Source organism: Sparus aurata, chromosome 20 (assembly GCF_900880675.1).
Source record: "Sparus aurata chromosome 20, fSpaAur1.1, whole genome shotgun sequence".
Taxonomy (NCBI): Eukaryota; Metazoa; Chordata; class Actinopteri; order Spariformes; family Sparidae; genus Sparus; species Sparus aurata.
The window spans coordinates 3,577,012-3,594,406 of record NC_044206.1 but is presented as its reverse complement, the minus strand read 5'-3'; the positions used below and the strand labels follow the sequence as shown (position 1 = coordinate 3,594,406).

The window sequence follows — 17,395 nt, the reverse complement described above, 5'->3', positions numbered from 1 at the left end:
ACGAGCCCATCTGATAACATTTTTCCTGAAACATTTGGTATTTATAGCATCTCTTATATTTTCACCGGGCCTCCCTTTTGTTGCTCTAAAGTTCAGCTAGATTAGATTCTGTCCTGCGTGTGTGTTTGGTGTGTGCGTTTGTGTTTCAGCATTGCCATAGTAACAGAGCGTGGGTGAGGGCTGCCTGTCCTTGTGTTGAGCTTGTTTTTTTTTCTAGGTTTTCCTTCCTGTGTTGCTGGGTGCAGCAGTGCACGGTGCTGTGGTTTGTACCAGCCGTCTCCTAAGACTCTCCACTCATCCCAGCCTGACCAGTGGGCTGCTGCATAAACACAGCAAACCCAACACTCAACAGTCCCAGCACACATACTGTAGATTTACAGCAGGCAGACAGTCATGGAGCCTGTTTCATATAAAACCATAAAAAGGTTTATAAATAACATGAAGTCCAGCAGAATTGAAAGTGCAAGGTTTTTTTTTTTTTCTGCTGCTGCCCACAGATTTTCCTGTGTAAATATTCGAAAGAGAGACAATTATATTTTATAACATGGTCTCTTTTAGTTATTTACATACAGAAAATGTAATCATTTCTCTGGCGTCATCTTCTGTCCACAGCCATAGAGCAGCCAGCCACTCACAACCAGCAACTAACTTTCTATCTAATATTGGTCACATGGCCATCAAAAGTGAAATAAAATCAAGCTAATGTCCTCTTCTTTTCGGCAGGCGAAATGTACAGTAGCCTACTTACGTTAGTTTTCGGGCTAATTCTGTTAGCTGCTCAGCTAATTAGCCTGTCAGCTGTAGCAAAGAGCGCTGCTGCTGATTCCACTAGCTCTGCTTATGTAAATCTCTGTCTGAATAGGTGCCACATGTTCCTGCGGTTTACTGTCAAATAATGATTTTGATAAAATGACATTCATTGTGAGCATTCTAAAACCTACAGCTCCCATTTTACCACCTTATTTAATGTCAGTGCATCACTTTCTGATACTGGCCCATGTTCTTCTGTCCTCTTTAGTTTGACAAATTGGTGACCTTTTAAGGAACAGTACACCCAAAACTAAAAATCCAGTCCTCATCTCCTCGCCTCTTGCTGATGAAAGTCTGGAGCTTCACAGTTAAACAGCGTTGCAGCATTCTGCTTAATGACTGAAGTAGCTGGAGACTTGATTTAAAGCTGGAAAAACAGCCAAAAAATAAATAAATAATAACAAAAATGGCTTTGTACAGCTCGTCCAGTGTCATCCATGAGAGCATGCATGGTGAAACTATTGGCTTTAAAATGGCTTAGATTTGCTCTGTGGGATTTGTTTACATGGGGTCTCTATGGCACCTCCGGCTCAGCTGTCCGTCAGCAGCGTACACCGGCCTGCCCACTCCAGTGCTTTGTGTATTACACAACATTTTTTCCACAATAGCTACAGTGGATCTTCTGCTTTTTCTGCTTTTTGTATTGCTACGAGAGAATATCTGTAAAGCGCTGTCTGTTACCGGTGCTTCCTCTTAACATAATAAAGGGTGTTAATGGGCTGTGATTGATAAAAACAACAGAGCCAGGAGGTAGCCAATGCATCAAGCACCAGTGTCATATGGTTATGAATAAAATATAGCCGTGTCAGAGCTAACTAGGGCATTTCAACTTCTGCGATCAGTGATGTCTCTCCTCACTGGCGGTGTAGTTGGCGGACAATAAGCTGATGCCAGGCTATTTCTGTTTTTAGACCTGCTGTTGACTACTTTCATTCATACATTCACTTCGACACATCTGCTACTCTGCACCGACTGTCTCTCACTGTCAGCCACCGAGTCACTGCTCCTCTATGGTGGGTCTGAACCAGTCGTGTAGATTGAATATGACTGAATTGGGTGAATCAGAAAAGCATCAGTTCATGTTTTCATGTCCCAGAAAAGATCCTCCCGCAGCATCAATCACTAGATGCGGCATACTATCATTGAATACACATCAGGACAGGCCCGAAAAAGTTGAATAAACTTGGCTTTATATTCCATAGTAAAGAGCATCAAGACAATTTAGAGTGATTGACATCAGACGTCAGCTGGTCTGTGACAATGACACTGATATGAATCACTCTTGGATCTAGAGGCATGAATCTAGCAGGTGCCAAGTCTGATCTCTTCATAACAGCCTGTCTGATGGAAATGATCAGTAATCAGTAATCTGCATTGCGGAATGTTGCCTAGAAACTGAAGCTGTTGCACTCAGGTGTCAAACTTTATACTAAACAAGTGGGCTTTCACATCTCCAGACCTAATGTGACTCATGAAAAATATAAAAAGCTGTTTGATTTGATTCATGTATTGATTAGTTAACTCAATTTGTCTTTTCAGTTGTGCTTCCTGGCTTTGTATCAGGCATGCTGGGGACTATCCACACACTAAATGTAACATAAATCGTTTTATGAATGTTGTTTTGACTGCCTTCCCTTTGGCAAGGCAGACAGTCACAATAACAAACAATTTCCCCGAGCTAAGTAGATTAGGCTATATATTTGTGCATTAATATCCTATTTTTCTACCAGTATTGATGTGTTTATGACAACCTAACGTAGGGAAATTGAGACATTTAGGGCCGGTGAGTAAAGGCTGTGCGCTGGTGTTGTGCATCAAACGGACGGCACAGCCTCCCTTCATGAGCCCGCTGCCAGTTATCCCCTCCATGCGTGTCATTTGAGCTGATGGGCTTGGCTCACTTGTCTCCTCTGCTAAGCAGAGCAGAGCCAGGCCAAAAGGCCCAAATGAAATAAGAGCTCTTTACATGTCTGTACCCCGTCTTCTCTGCTGACAGTAAAGGGCTAATTGAACTCGGGCTGTGGTAATAAATGGACATAGGAGAGTACAAATCAAAGAGAGCCCTTCTATATTGCTTTTTGTGTCTGTGTTCTCCGGCATCTTCTCCATCAGAAGTCAAATGGAGGTAGGTGATGGAAAAGTATTAGTGCCTCTATAGAGCTTGGTTAATCTTTAAGAGATGTGACAAGGTACAGGATAAATCCACTGTCATTTTTATAAGCTTGTACCTTTTGTGCTACAACTGTTTTCAAAAATGGAGTGTTGAAGATGAGTCCAGGAGTCTCACAGCCTGGGGAAAGAAGCTGCTCTGTAGTCCGGTTCTATGGCAGCAGACACTTCTGTATCGGTTGCCAGATAGCAGCAGGGTGAACAAGCTGTGGCAGGTCATATTAGGTGAAAAGCTTGTACCTAATGATTACGGACAACAGAGTCCCTGACTGAGCTGAACATTCAGGACTCAGATCCGTTCACTGGGCTACTGTTTCAGGATGTTTTCCCATGACTAGTGTTTCAGGGTTTAAGGCTCTCCACCATGAATTTGTTGTCAATACCGGTCATGATGTAATAGAAAAAAGAGATATATTAAGTACTTCTCGGTTGATAACGAGCCGCAAAATCTGGACCCAGGAAGCAACAGACACTGTGTGGCAAAACTGTGACAAACACCAAATGTTCTCCTGAGCCGAGACACCTGTCAATCAAGTTACCCAGAAGGATGTTTTTCTTCGACACAGAGTGAAATGCATCCTCTGTCCATGAGCAGGTTATTGATCTGTTCCTTGTTACATGCTTATTATTAGTTGTGAAAATAACTTCAAAGTATTTTGTATCAAAGTCTGTTTGATTTTGGTGTAGAATGTGAGAATATTTTTGATGACTCGTGCTGAACTCGGGGGGCCATTACACACATTCATCCAATCATATGTGATTTTGGAGAGAAGATTTCCTCCCAACCTACCAAGCAGATGAGGGAGGTGTGTGTGGAGATCAGGCCTCTGTATAGCACCATATCTTTCATTATCTTACACCGGCTTTTCAGTGATACAGTAACATTTTAGATCAGAGGTTCCTTTAATTGTCATTCTACAGCACAGGGTGTACAGTGAAGTAAGCTGTAGTCCCTTCATGCTTCTGTTTTTATGCTGTGAGTTTTGCGGAAGAGTCTCATATCCTGAGGACAGAAGCTGCTCTGTAGTCTGGTGGTGTTACAGCAGATACTGCTGTATCGTTTGTCAGATGGCAGCAGGGTGAACAGACTGTGGCTGACAGTGGCTGAGCATTACTGAAGTGCAAACTTCCATTTTACTGACACACACAATCCTTGTTGAGAAACCAAAACAAAACAAAGACCCACCTAAAGACTTTATAAGCTAACTTTGAGCCATGCGTTAAACATTGGATTTAACTTAGTGTCCATTCTACAGTTTACTGTATTTCTTAGGGTTTGTGCCGGTATAATTAATTATTTTCCAAAATTTAAAAATGCAAATATCAGTTTATGATACTCAACACACTGCTGTTCAACCTGTGTGTGGTTCTGCTAATGTAAACTGTTGGGTGGTTCAGTGATTCAAATTGCTCTGGTATCATGCTCATTGGTGGAAACAGAAACAGTCGTCATATCAGCATTTTTAGAATCATCTTTCTCCAAAGCTGGCCAGCTATCGACCTACACAGGAAAAATAGCAACAGAGCAAACAACAAACGAACAAAACTCGTGACAGACATGGTTCAGGTTGACCCAGCTGCACAGGCTGTTAACTCGACTTACAGAAAGAACAACTGGGACCGTCATGACAAACATGAGCTGCTCCTGGACGCTGCTGCAGCTTTAGGATAGTGCCCACTTCAGAACATGAACACAATGTCTGAATGAAGTAAAGCAAAATGCCATTTCAGTCGAGTCATCACAACAACTGTACTGCAAGACACCGCAAGAGCTGTGCTTTTTCTTCTAGTTTAACTGCTGACTGTAATAAATGCCAAGTTTGCACCCGTGGATGGAATCACTTCTTCTTATCGTTGCCCACAAATAGATCCAACACGGTAACCAAAATGACAGACAAGCACTACAGCTGCTGCAGCTCTTCTAATGTCATTGTTTCTCCTTCTGAACACCCCGTCAGAGACGACATGGGAGAGACCGTCCAGCACACCTGGGACTCCCAAGATGTCCCTCCGACACAAGAACTCCCTGCCGGCAGGTACTACAGTCCTCTGTCTCTCCATCGCTTCAGCTTCCTCAAGTTTTAGTGCCCTGGGGCTGTGAATTCTCCTAAAATTCCACAGTGGCACAAAGCAAGCGCTCATGCGCACCAAACACACACACATTTCCTGTGACAAATTTTATCAACATCAGAACTAAGGCCTCCTCTGTCTTCCTTTGGGTCCTGAAGGCAGATAAACAGAGAGACATGTTGGGAGCAGCCCTCATGCATTTGTATCACCTCTACATCGACTATAGCTACTTAGCTTCGCCTCAGATCAAACAGCAGAGACTCTTACACATACTTGGATTACATTTATTGGAGAGTTTTCATAATAGACTGGATCTTGCCTTCTCTTGTTGGCTGTGTGAACGATATTCCTGATCAGTTCCTTTAAAGCCCAGGAGCTTGTACCACCAGCTCTTCATAGTTCAGACATTGCTTGGTTTTAAAGTAAGTGGAGAGTTACAAAAAACCGCACCACAAAAACTAGTTCTCGTGTTTGGATGAGTTGTTACCAATACACCAAGATGCTGTTCATTAAAGTAAGTGTTTATTAAGTAGAGATGTGCCATATTAATTTAGCTCATTTAAATTCTTCATACAAAAACTGGTTGTCATGTAGAGATTATTTCTAGTGCACGTAGTAACTGCTGTGTGGCTAACTGAAGCTAACCGTTTTAGCACATGACCAACAAGGCTCAAGTTAGATTAGTTTAGCAAACATTTTCCACTATAAACTTCATAAACACATATTTCTCTATAAGTGCTGATATAGAAACAGAGGTCATACCTAAATTTAAAAGATATGGAAGTTAAGTTTAGTATATTGTTTGTCACAGGACCTCTTTTAGTACTGAGGTCACATTCATTACATTTTAAAGATGCAAGCCACCTGTGGAAGTCACCTGTTTGAAACCAGCTGAGAGTTTCTAAAAGCTCAGTTAAACTGTACACACAAACACAGTTTGAGGGTAAACAGGTCCAGAGCTCTGCATCGACGCCCCTTTGGAAGACATTTATCAACCAAACAATAAAACAGAGATTTGACTTGTGAAGTTTACAACTCATCTGCAGACACCAGATGATTAACATTTCTTTCTCTCTCTGTTTTTTTCCTTTGTCTCCAGTGAATGGATTTCACTCGGGTGGTAGTCCCTTGCATCATGTGGAGCACGCACACAACAGCCTGGTCAGGAAGAGCAGCACAGAGCCACAGGTGAGGCTGTCTGACGGTTCTCATTCTTACTCCTCAACAACATGACAGAAGCCCGCCGCAGGCTCCGTTGAGCAGTGTTAATGCCACACTACCATTATTACAACAATGTAAACATTATTTACATTTCAATAAACCTAGATAACCCCTGATGCCATCAAACTAAACATCTGAGAGGGACAACTGAGGAGAGATGACTGACGGAGTGTAATGAGGCAGGTTAGGTGAAAACACGTGTGAGGGAAGATGGTCATAGAGTACCTCTCGTTCTTGCCCACCATCTTGCAGGCCATCCCAGTTCTCTTAATTGTGCTCTGAGGAGCGATGACACACAGGACACGCCCCCCTCCGCTACTGATTGGACACCGCAGCGGAATGAAGACAGATTACAGAGCAAACGTGTGTCACCATCAACTCTTCATATTTAGTTTGTTTCTGATTCAGCAGCGAGTCGAAAAGGTCAACCTGACTGCCGGAGAACAAAAGGAGCACGAACAACTTTGTTAAATCATCAGAAACATTTTGCTTTTTCATGGTCTGTTTTAAACACCTGAGGCTGATCATTCCTGAGCGTCGGCTCTCATATGTTACATCCTGTCACTTTTCCCTAAAACAGTCAGCCTAAAGATCCACCAAAATCACATTCTGAGTTATAAATGAGGATTTCACAATCAGAATATCACTGAATACAGAGGCAAATAATGAATCAATATCTAAACACATTGGAGTTGAAATGGTTCCTTTGCCTCCAAGCAGACACAGTACGAAGTATAAATACACAGATCACAGTATAAGTACACAGATCACAGTATAAATACACAGTACACAGTATAAATACACAGATCACAGTATAAATACACAGTACACAGTATAAATACACAGATCACAGTATAAATACACAGATCACAGTATAAATACACAGTACACAGTATAAATACACAGATCACAGTATAAATACACAGATCACAGTATAAATACACAGATCACAGTATGAATACACAGATCACAGTATGAATACACAGATCACAGTATAAGTACACAGATCACAGTATAAATACACAGTACACAGTATAAATACACAGTACACAGTATAAATACACAGATCACAGTATGAATACACAGATCACAGTATAAACACACAGTACACAGTATAAATAGACAGATCACAGTATAAATACACAGTACACAGTATAAACACACAGATCACAGTATAAATACACAGTGCACAGTATAAATACACAGATCACAGTATAAACACACAGATCACAGTATACATACACAGATCACAGTATACATACACAGATCACAGTATAAATACACAGTACACAGTATAAATACACAGATCACAGTATAAATAGACAGATCACAGTATAAATACACAGTACACAGTATAAATACACAGATCACAGTATAAATAGACAGATCACAGTATAAATACACAGATCACAGTATAAATACACAGATCACAGTATAAATAGACAGATCACAGTATAAATACACAGATCACAGTATAAATACACAGATCACAGTATAAATACACAGATCACAGTATAAACACACAGATCACAGTATGAATACACAGATCACAGTATAAATACACAGATCACAGTATAAATACACAGATCACAGTATGAATACACAGATCACAGTATAAATACACAGTACACAGTATAAATACACAGATCACAGTATGAATAGACAGATCACAGTATAAATACACAGATCACAGTATAAATACACAGATCACAGTATGAATACACAGATCACAGTATAAATACACAGATCACAGTATAAATACACAGTACACAGTATAAATACACAGATCACAGTATAAATACACAGATCACAGTATAAATACACAGTACACAGTATAAATAGACAGATCACAGTATAAATACACAGATCACAGTATAAATACACAGATCACAGTATAAATACACAGTACACAGTATAAATACACAGATCACAGTATAAATACACAGATCACAGTATAAATACACAGATCACAGTATGAATACACAGATCACAGTATGAATACACAGATCACAGTATAAGTACACAGATCACAGTATAAATACACAGTACACAGTATAAATACACAGTACACAGTATAAATACACAGATCACAGTATGAATACACAGATCACAGTATAAACACACAGTACACAGTATAAATAGACAGATCACAGTATAAATACACAGTACACAGTATAAACACACAGATCACAGTATAAATACACAGTGCACAGTATAAATACACAGATCACAGTATAAACACACAGATCACAGTATACATACACAGATCACAGTATACATACACAGATCACAGTATAAATACACAGTACACAGTATAAATACACAGATCACAGTATAAATAGACAGATCACAGTATAAATACACAGTACACAGTATAAATACACAGATCACAGTATAAATAGACAGATCACAGTATAAATACACAGATCACAGTATAAATAGACAGATCACAGTATAAATACACAGATCACAGTATAAATAGACAGATCACAGTATGAATACACAGATCACAGTATAAATACACAGATCACAGTATAAATACACAGATCACAGTATAAATACACAGATCACAGTATGAATACACAGATCACAGTATAAATACACAGTACACAGTATAAATACACAGATCACAGTATGAATAGACAGATCACAGTATAAATACACAGATCACAGTATAAATACACAGATCACAGTATGAATACACAGATCACAGTATAAATACACAGATCACAGTATAAATACACAGTACACAGTATAAATACACAGATCACAGTATAAATACACAGATCACAGTATGAATACACAGATCACAGTATAAGTACACAGATCACAGTATAAATACACAGTACACAGTATAAATACACAGTACACAGTATAAATACACAGATCACAGTATGAATACACAGATCACAGTATAAACACACAGTACACAGTATAAATAGACAGATCACAGTATAAATACACAGTACACAGTATAAACACACAGATCACAGTATAAATACACAGTACACAGTATAAATACACAGATCACAGTATAAACACACAGATCACAGTATAAATACACAGTACACAGTATAAATAGACAGATCACAGTATAAACACACAGATCACAGTATGAATACACAGATCACAGTATAAATACACAGTACACAGTATAAATAGACAGATCACAGTATAAATAGACAGATCACAGTATAAATACACAGTACACAGTATAAATACACAGATCACAGTATAAATAGACAGATCACAGTATAAATACACAGATCACAGTATAAATACACAGATCACAGTATGAATGCACAGATCACAGTATAAATACACAGTACACAGTATAAATACACAGATCACAGTATAAATACACAGATCACAGTATAAACACACAGATCACAGTATGAATACACAGATCACAGTATGAATACACAGATCACAGTATAAATACACAGATCACAGTATAAATACACAGATCACAGTATAAATACACAGTACACAGTATAAATACACAGTACACAGTATAAATACACAGATCACAGTATAAATACACAGATCACAGTATGAATACACAGATCACAGTATGAATACACAGATCACAGTATAAATACACAGTACACAGTATAAATACACAGTACACAGTATAAATACACAGATCACAGTATGAATACACAGATCACAGTATAAACACACAGTACACAGTATAAATAGACAGATCACAGTATAAATACACAGTACACAGTATAAACACACAGATCACAGTATAAATACACAGTACACAGTATAAATACACAGATCACAGTATAAACACACAGATCACAGTATAAACACACAGATCACAGTATGAATACACAGATCACAGTATAAATACACAGTACACAGTATAAATACACAGATCACAGTATAAATAGACAGATCACAGTATAAATACACAGTACACAGTATAAATACACAGATCACAGTATAAATAGACAGATCACAGTATAAATACACAGATCACAGTATAAATACACAGATCACAGTATGAATACACAGATCACAGTATAAATACACAGTACACAGTATAAATACACAGATCACAGTATAAATACACAGATCACAGTATAAACACACAGATCACAGTATAAATACACAGATCACAGTATAAACACACAGATCACAGTATGAATACACAGATCACAGTATAAATACACAGTACACAGTATAAATACACAGATCACAGTATAAATACACAGTACACAGTATAAATACACAGATCACAGTATAAATAGACAGATCACAGTATAAATACACAGTACACAGTATAAATACACAGATCACAGTATAAATAGACAGATCACAGTATAAATACACAGATCACAGTATAAATACACAGATCACAGTATGAATACACAGATCACAGTATAAATACACAGTACACAGTATAAATACAGAGATCACAGTATAAATAGACAGATCACAGTATAAATAGACAGATCACAGTATAAATACACAGATCACAGTATAAATACACAGATCACAGTATAAATACACAGATCACAGTATGAATACACAGATCACAGTATGAATACACAGATCACAGTATAAATACACAGTACACAGTAATAAACACAGACTGCAGCTTGTTCTTCGTGCACAGCTGTTTTTTAAACAGGTAACACAGAAAATCAGGGCCACCATTTGAACTTGGAGGTTGTGGGTTCACTCACGGAGCATCACATCCCGACATGTCCACTGAGATAAAACTGTGAGAGTGAAACGGGAGCTGAACTCGCACAAACCACAAAACAAGACAGCGAAGTGAGATACAGATCCAGCTGTGAGAGGTTCTCCAGGTATCAGCCTTTGAAAAAAATGAAGTGATCATCCAGCAGAACTGTTTGCTGTCCCCTTTAAAGATATTTAAACCGGCACAAAGACAGGACAGGATTGGTTATAATGTAGGTCACAGACAGCAGCTGAAATCATGCAACTGCAAAAGAAATCGGATCTTTTTTAAAGACATCCGTCAATCAAGTTCATCACATAAAAATTTCCACGTGTAGGTCTAGATCCATAGACACTGCCGGATATCTGTGTTGGGCTTTCCAGGTCATAAAACTAAACATTGTGATTAATATCACTGCTACTGCTGGTGGGCTAAGTTGTACTATTTAAAAAAACATTGATAATAAATTCATCTGACGCCATCAGAAACGGGTGTCGCAGAGGCAAGGACATCTCATTAGTCTCAGAACAGATTTCCTCGGCCCTCTTTCCTCCCATGGTTTCCTCGCGTCTCTCCAAGAATCCTTGGTTGGCGGGACTAAGACACGAGGAAAGGAGGCGAGAGAGGAAAGCGTGGAAACAAGAAACAGGGGAGAGAGCGAGGGATGACATGTAACAAATGCCTCCTGGAAGTTACACATTGAATCACACTGCCAGGTGAAAACAAACCTTTCGGAGAGCAACTTTAAGAGCCGTACATAAGGTCCTGCAACAAAGAGGGGGCGCTGTTTCCGCAGATTACATCCACAGTTTGTGAAGCACACGGGACAACACCTGGCTGCCCGCTGTTCAAACTAACGACAACCGACACCGTCATGACAGACAAAGATTTATTCATGATAATCACTCAAAATCAGTCAGGGAGGTGTTCAGAGAAAGCTCTTTGTGGTCTGTAGCTCTCTCTCCCTTTCCCCCTCTCTCCTTCTCTCTCTCTCTCTCTCTCTCTCCCTTCCACCCTCTCTCTCTCCCTCTCTTTGACTGTCCCGTTACCTCCCTGTTGTTTCCCTCCCGTCTGTGGATTGCTAAAATGGTGGGGGGAATTAAATTAGAGTCAAAACTTTGATTTACAAGAGCAAAGACAAGCAGCCTGCCTGCCTGCCTGTCTGTCTGCGTGTGTGTGTGTCTGTCTGCTTGTCTCTGTCTCAGTACAGACAGCACTGACCTTCACATGCACCCCCTGTATTAGTCAAAGTCATTTCATCATTTCACAGCACAGCTCCCACTAGCTTGTGGTGCGTACAGGAATCATATGCCAAAGTATTCAGACACCAAAAGCATTAAACCACTGCCAGCATAGCTTATGTGACGTTCACAATAGTCAGGCATCACTATGTAACCTGACCTCTCTCTCTCTCTCTCTCTCTCTCTCTCTCCATCCCCCTCTCTCTCTTTTAAAGGAGACCTGTTGTGCTTTTTGTTTTTAGAAACTCAACAAATTTTGTTTTGTAACAAAAAGATGCAATAATGTATTATTGTGGCATTTTGTAATCACACGCGACTGACACGGTGTGGCCCTCTAAAGTTGATTGGACTGATTGAAAAAGAGAAAGTCTCGTACCATTTTTCCTTCCTGATACAGAGTCAGTCACATGGGCTTTTGGTATCAGCCGGTACCAAGTACCGATCCAATACCAGTGCATGTTTTATTAGATGTATATGATACTGTGTGGATGTGTCAACTCTAGTTTGAAAATAAAGGCAAAAAAAATATAATAGCAATTGATTGCACTCTTGTTCCTGGTCACTTGATAGAATTTGGTAATCGGTCCATTTATTCAAGATTGTTACGAACTCCAGCTGCCTGCTGCTGCTGCTGGAACACAGTTAATGAGAAACAGCAACGTTTTGACAGCAGCCCTACAGCGAAACAATGGGCTAAAAGACATTAAAATGCTCCCTGTAGATGAAGATGAACTACACTTTCGAGCCATGTTTCTCTGTTGTTTTGTCACCACAAGCTTCCTCTTTCATACTTCCGATCCCTTGCAAAAATAAAACTGGGGATTAGTGCAGCTTTAAGGTTTAATAACCAGCCCTACATATTAAAGCACCTTTGTACAGTCACAATAAATCACACACAGCCTGTGTTTGATAGCAATAACGATGATGCATGACGCAGTCTCTCCACATTTCAGAAACATCAAACCCCTCTCTCTATCTTACGCCTCTTATTATTAATGGGGAGGCTGATGGCAGTTGGAGCAGATAAATCCCTCCTACAGTATCTGCTCCCTTGATCATAATTAAGCAGGCAGTCAGGGTGCAGTTATACAGGATCCACCCACCACTTATTCACTCTGTATCCTCATTTGCCCCTTTTCTGCATCCTACACACTCTCTACAGAGGATTCAAGGTCCCTCTGATATGTTTGTTTTTTTTCAGGGGAGGGAAATGTAGAATTAAGATTTCACTATATATTTGTACTTCCCTCCTAATTTCTGTCCTCTTTATAAACTCCCCCGCTGTTGGTTTATCTCAGGATGCTGGAAATTTCTCTATTATAGGCTTAAGTGTTAGAAATCACATACACATACATCCACACTCACACACAAAGAGAGAGAAAGCCAACCATGGTTTGCTTTGCTCTGCAGAACTATCCTCCCTACTCTGCACAGCAACACACACACACACACACACACACACACTCACACACTCACACAAACACAGATGCATACACACCAGCAGCAGCAGCAGCAGAAGCAGAGCGAGCAGCAGACAGACGCTAACAGCGCTCGCCAGGAAAACAACTGTGTTTGTGTGTGTGCGAGTGACAGTGTGTGTATGTTGAGCAGTCATGTCCGACACTGAGGACGGAGGTTTTGACGGGGCATCCTTCTTCTCTCTGCAGAGCCCGGGATCAACGTCGCCCACCAGGAAACAGAACAAGGAGACCACGGTCACGGTGAGTGGGGCAACTAACGGGAACTCTTAACTAACAACGAACTCACTCTGGCTCTCTACAGTAGCCCTGAAGGGCCAGATTTGACACCAGCAGGCGAGAACTTAAGTACTTCTTTCTCAAGTTTGGAAAGGATAGTTTGGGAAAATTCAGTTCCCAGTAGTGCAAATTGCCTCTGTGGATTTTATGTTTCCAGGGAAACACAAGATATATTGAAACATATATTTGACTCACTGGGACAATACGCAGACAACACGTTGACTAAAGAGAGCTGAAACTTCCTCCTCAGTGTTCTCTCTTCACTGCTGTGAGAAGTGTTTGAGCTTGTTGTCAGTTGCTAGTATACAGATACACAGTGACATCATCCTGATCAGCATCCAGATGATTTCCCCCTGTTGTCAGGTGGTTGCATCCTGTCAGGCCTCATGATTTGGAAATAATAATGGTGCTGCTGCCGCTGTGAGAATATGAATGTCTCTCAGACTTTTACATATGTACCAGCTTCCATAGCAACCAGTGTGATGCTACTGATATGCAGATGGTTATAACAGGAAACATGAGAGGCAGGGGCGGTTCTAGGGGGGGGGGGCAGTGTCCCCGTAACTCTGAGTCTGGCCCCCCCTGTGGCCCCCCTGACAGTGAGTCTGCATTAATAATACAATGACAGATTTCTTGCAATGATTTTGTTCTGAAGGGAAAGGCAGAAATAAAGTGTCTCAGCAGTTTACTACCCAATCAAAATTGCTGAAATTGTAAACACTGCTTTGTCTGAATGAGGGATTTATCTTTTTTTCCCGGTTGTATGTGCCCCCTAACAAAAAAGCAGGCCCCAACCTGGCCCCCCTATTAAAACTGGTCTAGAACCGCCACTGGTGAGAGGTGAGGGGAGAGGGGAGACTTTGTACCATGGAACTGCTACTGATACTGGATGCTAAAGGTCAAGCTAGCTAACTGTGTTATGGCATAGAATTATGGATATGCATATTATAGAAAAACATACTTGGACAAGAAACACGGGGTTAGATTCATTGTTAATTTTTTTTTTTCCAAGATGAAAGACCTCGAGTGCGAGCACTATGCGATGCTAACATGACTCCATCTTGGATAACACGTTTGGCTGTTTAAACTTTCCCAGCTAACGAGTTGCTAACATTATCTTAAACAGCAGCATGCGGCGGGTGTTTCAGTCTGAACGAGGTGTTTTCTAAAATACCTTGCCACGCAAAAAAATGAAGTTAGCTAATCACATGCTTACTGGAGGTTACGCTACGTTCCCTTCATGTGTGTTAGGCTTGAAACCTGCCCATGCTAATGTTCGTAGCTTATGTTAAAGTAAATAAATGCACTGTGTCCTTGCAGGCTCACTCTTAAGTTTTTAGTTTTTAAAGGACAACAGCAGACGCGACCCTCCAAACTCTTCACACCACTTCAATATGTGGAGGGAGCCGAAGCTTGGCAGGCCTGTCGCGCCTCGTTACGAGTGTTAAACCCATATTGGACATTCGGTGTTGGGAGGAGGGGTTAAGTGAATGTCAACTGATCGAGGTCAGCAAAGGTCAGGAAAGAAAGTGCTGCAAACAGTGTGTGTGTGTGAATGCAAACAGGGTAAACCCTTCACTGGAGACTGTTGGAAGTACTGCCCTCGTCTTCACCAGAGGAAGCGGGGGTCAGTTTAAAGCCCTGCTAGTTGTCAACCTCTGGACCTCAGCAGCGATTAAACAGAGAGCAACTCCCTCAAACAAATTATAAGCTTCATAAGCCAAGATAAGGTTGAATTAGAGGCCTTTTTCTTCTTCTTCTATTTGCATTTCAATCTGAATATTGGCTCTGGAAAAGTCATCAGCAGTCCTGTGTTTGCTGATTTGCTGTGGAAGGAGAGGCTCTAGCATTAAACCACAGTGCTCTCTGGTGCCACAGAAGTTTTTTAAATAGAAACATTTCATCCCCGCTGCAGGCTGTTTACCTCCTGAGGTTAATTGGGATGAATGTTAGAGAGGATAAAGCTCCTTTTGTTTGCCCTGGAGTCTTTGCTAACCCTGGGGTCTGTTTGTATCTCTTGTATCTCTATTGTGAGGATGAGGCTTTAAATTTGGTTTCTCTTTGAGACGTGTGGTTTCTTTCTTTTCCTTTTGTTTCTTTATTTCTTTTCTTCTTACCTTGTCATGGAAAATTGAATGGGCAGCTGAAGAATCTGCAGCACAGGTTTTACATTTTTCTTGGCAAACCAGAGTTTTGTTGTGCTTCATTATACCTTGAAGCGTTGACTTGTGAAGCTGTATCCAAAGCAGCTGTGACGGCATTTCATGATGCAGAGAGGTTAGAGGTGAGTGTCTTCTGCCTTCCCTCCCACCCTGGAGGTTTAAAGGAAAACTATGAAAGCACTGCACCAAGCCCCGGAGCACAAAAAGAACTACAGTGACATGCATTGCATACCTTCCTATTAAGTGTAACCCCTAGAGCAGAACCGAGCATCTCACACGGAGTCCTGCAGCCAACAGATTCAACAGCACTGCTGCTGGGAGAACAAGCAGCAGACAATTAACTGCACCAGGATAATTAGAGGCATTCTTTGGGAATCCATCTCGCTGATTGCTCCTGACCGAAGTAGAAGTTGACAGTGTTGTGGTTGGGAGCTGGGCGATGAATCCCAAAAAGAGTGAGAACCTCAAAAGCGCTGTATTGACAGCAGTGTCCCTGAGGACGGGCTGAACAGAGAACAGTGAATGAACAATGCTGGGTCGATTAGAAATGTCTTCTGGCTGCCGAGGTGAGGGTGTTGCCAAAGCAACGCGGTGAAGACTACCTTGAATACTAGAGCAAGAGTGTGTGTGTGTGTGTGTGTGTGTGTGTGTGAGAGAGAGTGTGTGCTCCTGTACATTTTCTGTCAACACACTGAGCTCTAGTAGTGCTGCTGTACAGTACAGGGGCATCAAAGCAAAGTTGTGTGTCATGATTCTAATAACTGCCCCATTAACTGCCCTCCCCGTGGTGCTCTCTCTCTTTATCACTTCTCTCTCTCTTTCTCTCCCTCCCCGCTCTCTCAGATTAACTGTGTGACGTTCCCGTCTCTTGCGTGCATGCCGGAGCAACAGCTGCTGAAGCCAAATGAATGGAGCTACTGCGACTACTTCTGGGTAACTTCACCTCGACATTTAAGAGGCTTTAAATTCTACTGCCCCTTAGCACTAACTGGCTGTAAGTTTTCTGAAGGGTAACCCTAAGACCAGTACTGTAACACCAAAGAAACTGCAAAGAAACACTTCACGCATCACGATGATATGATACGATTGCAACGCATAACTTGAGATTTTGCCTCACATTTGTTATATTTAGTTTCAGACCACCAGTAGCACATATAGCATCATTTGTCAGATAGCCCGCAGTGGAACAAATAAAAGGTCCAAAATTGACAAAATAGTGTGTATTCACAGTCAAGGAGCCTGTCAGTGATGATGTAAAACCCTGAT

At 40.8% G+C, this 17,395-nt stretch overlaps 1 protein-coding gene across 1 annotated transcript in view; it reads left to right on the top strand.

Annotated features, from left to right (window-relative positions):
• Positions 1-17,395, top strand: part of LOC115570870 (growth arrest-specific protein 7-like) — a 44,993-nt gene that overhangs the window by 5,786 nt on the left and 21,812 nt on the right. The window contains exons 2-5 of the mRNA XM_030399645.1: positions 4,938-5,015; positions 6,149-6,237; positions 13,878-13,931; positions 16,973-17,062. Coding sequence (XP_030255505.1) covers positions 4,938-5,015; positions 6,149-6,237; positions 13,878-13,931; positions 16,973-17,062 — 311 coding nt within the window. The remainder of the gene's footprint in view (positions 1-4,937; positions 5,016-6,148; positions 6,238-13,877; positions 13,932-16,972; positions 17,063-17,395) is intronic.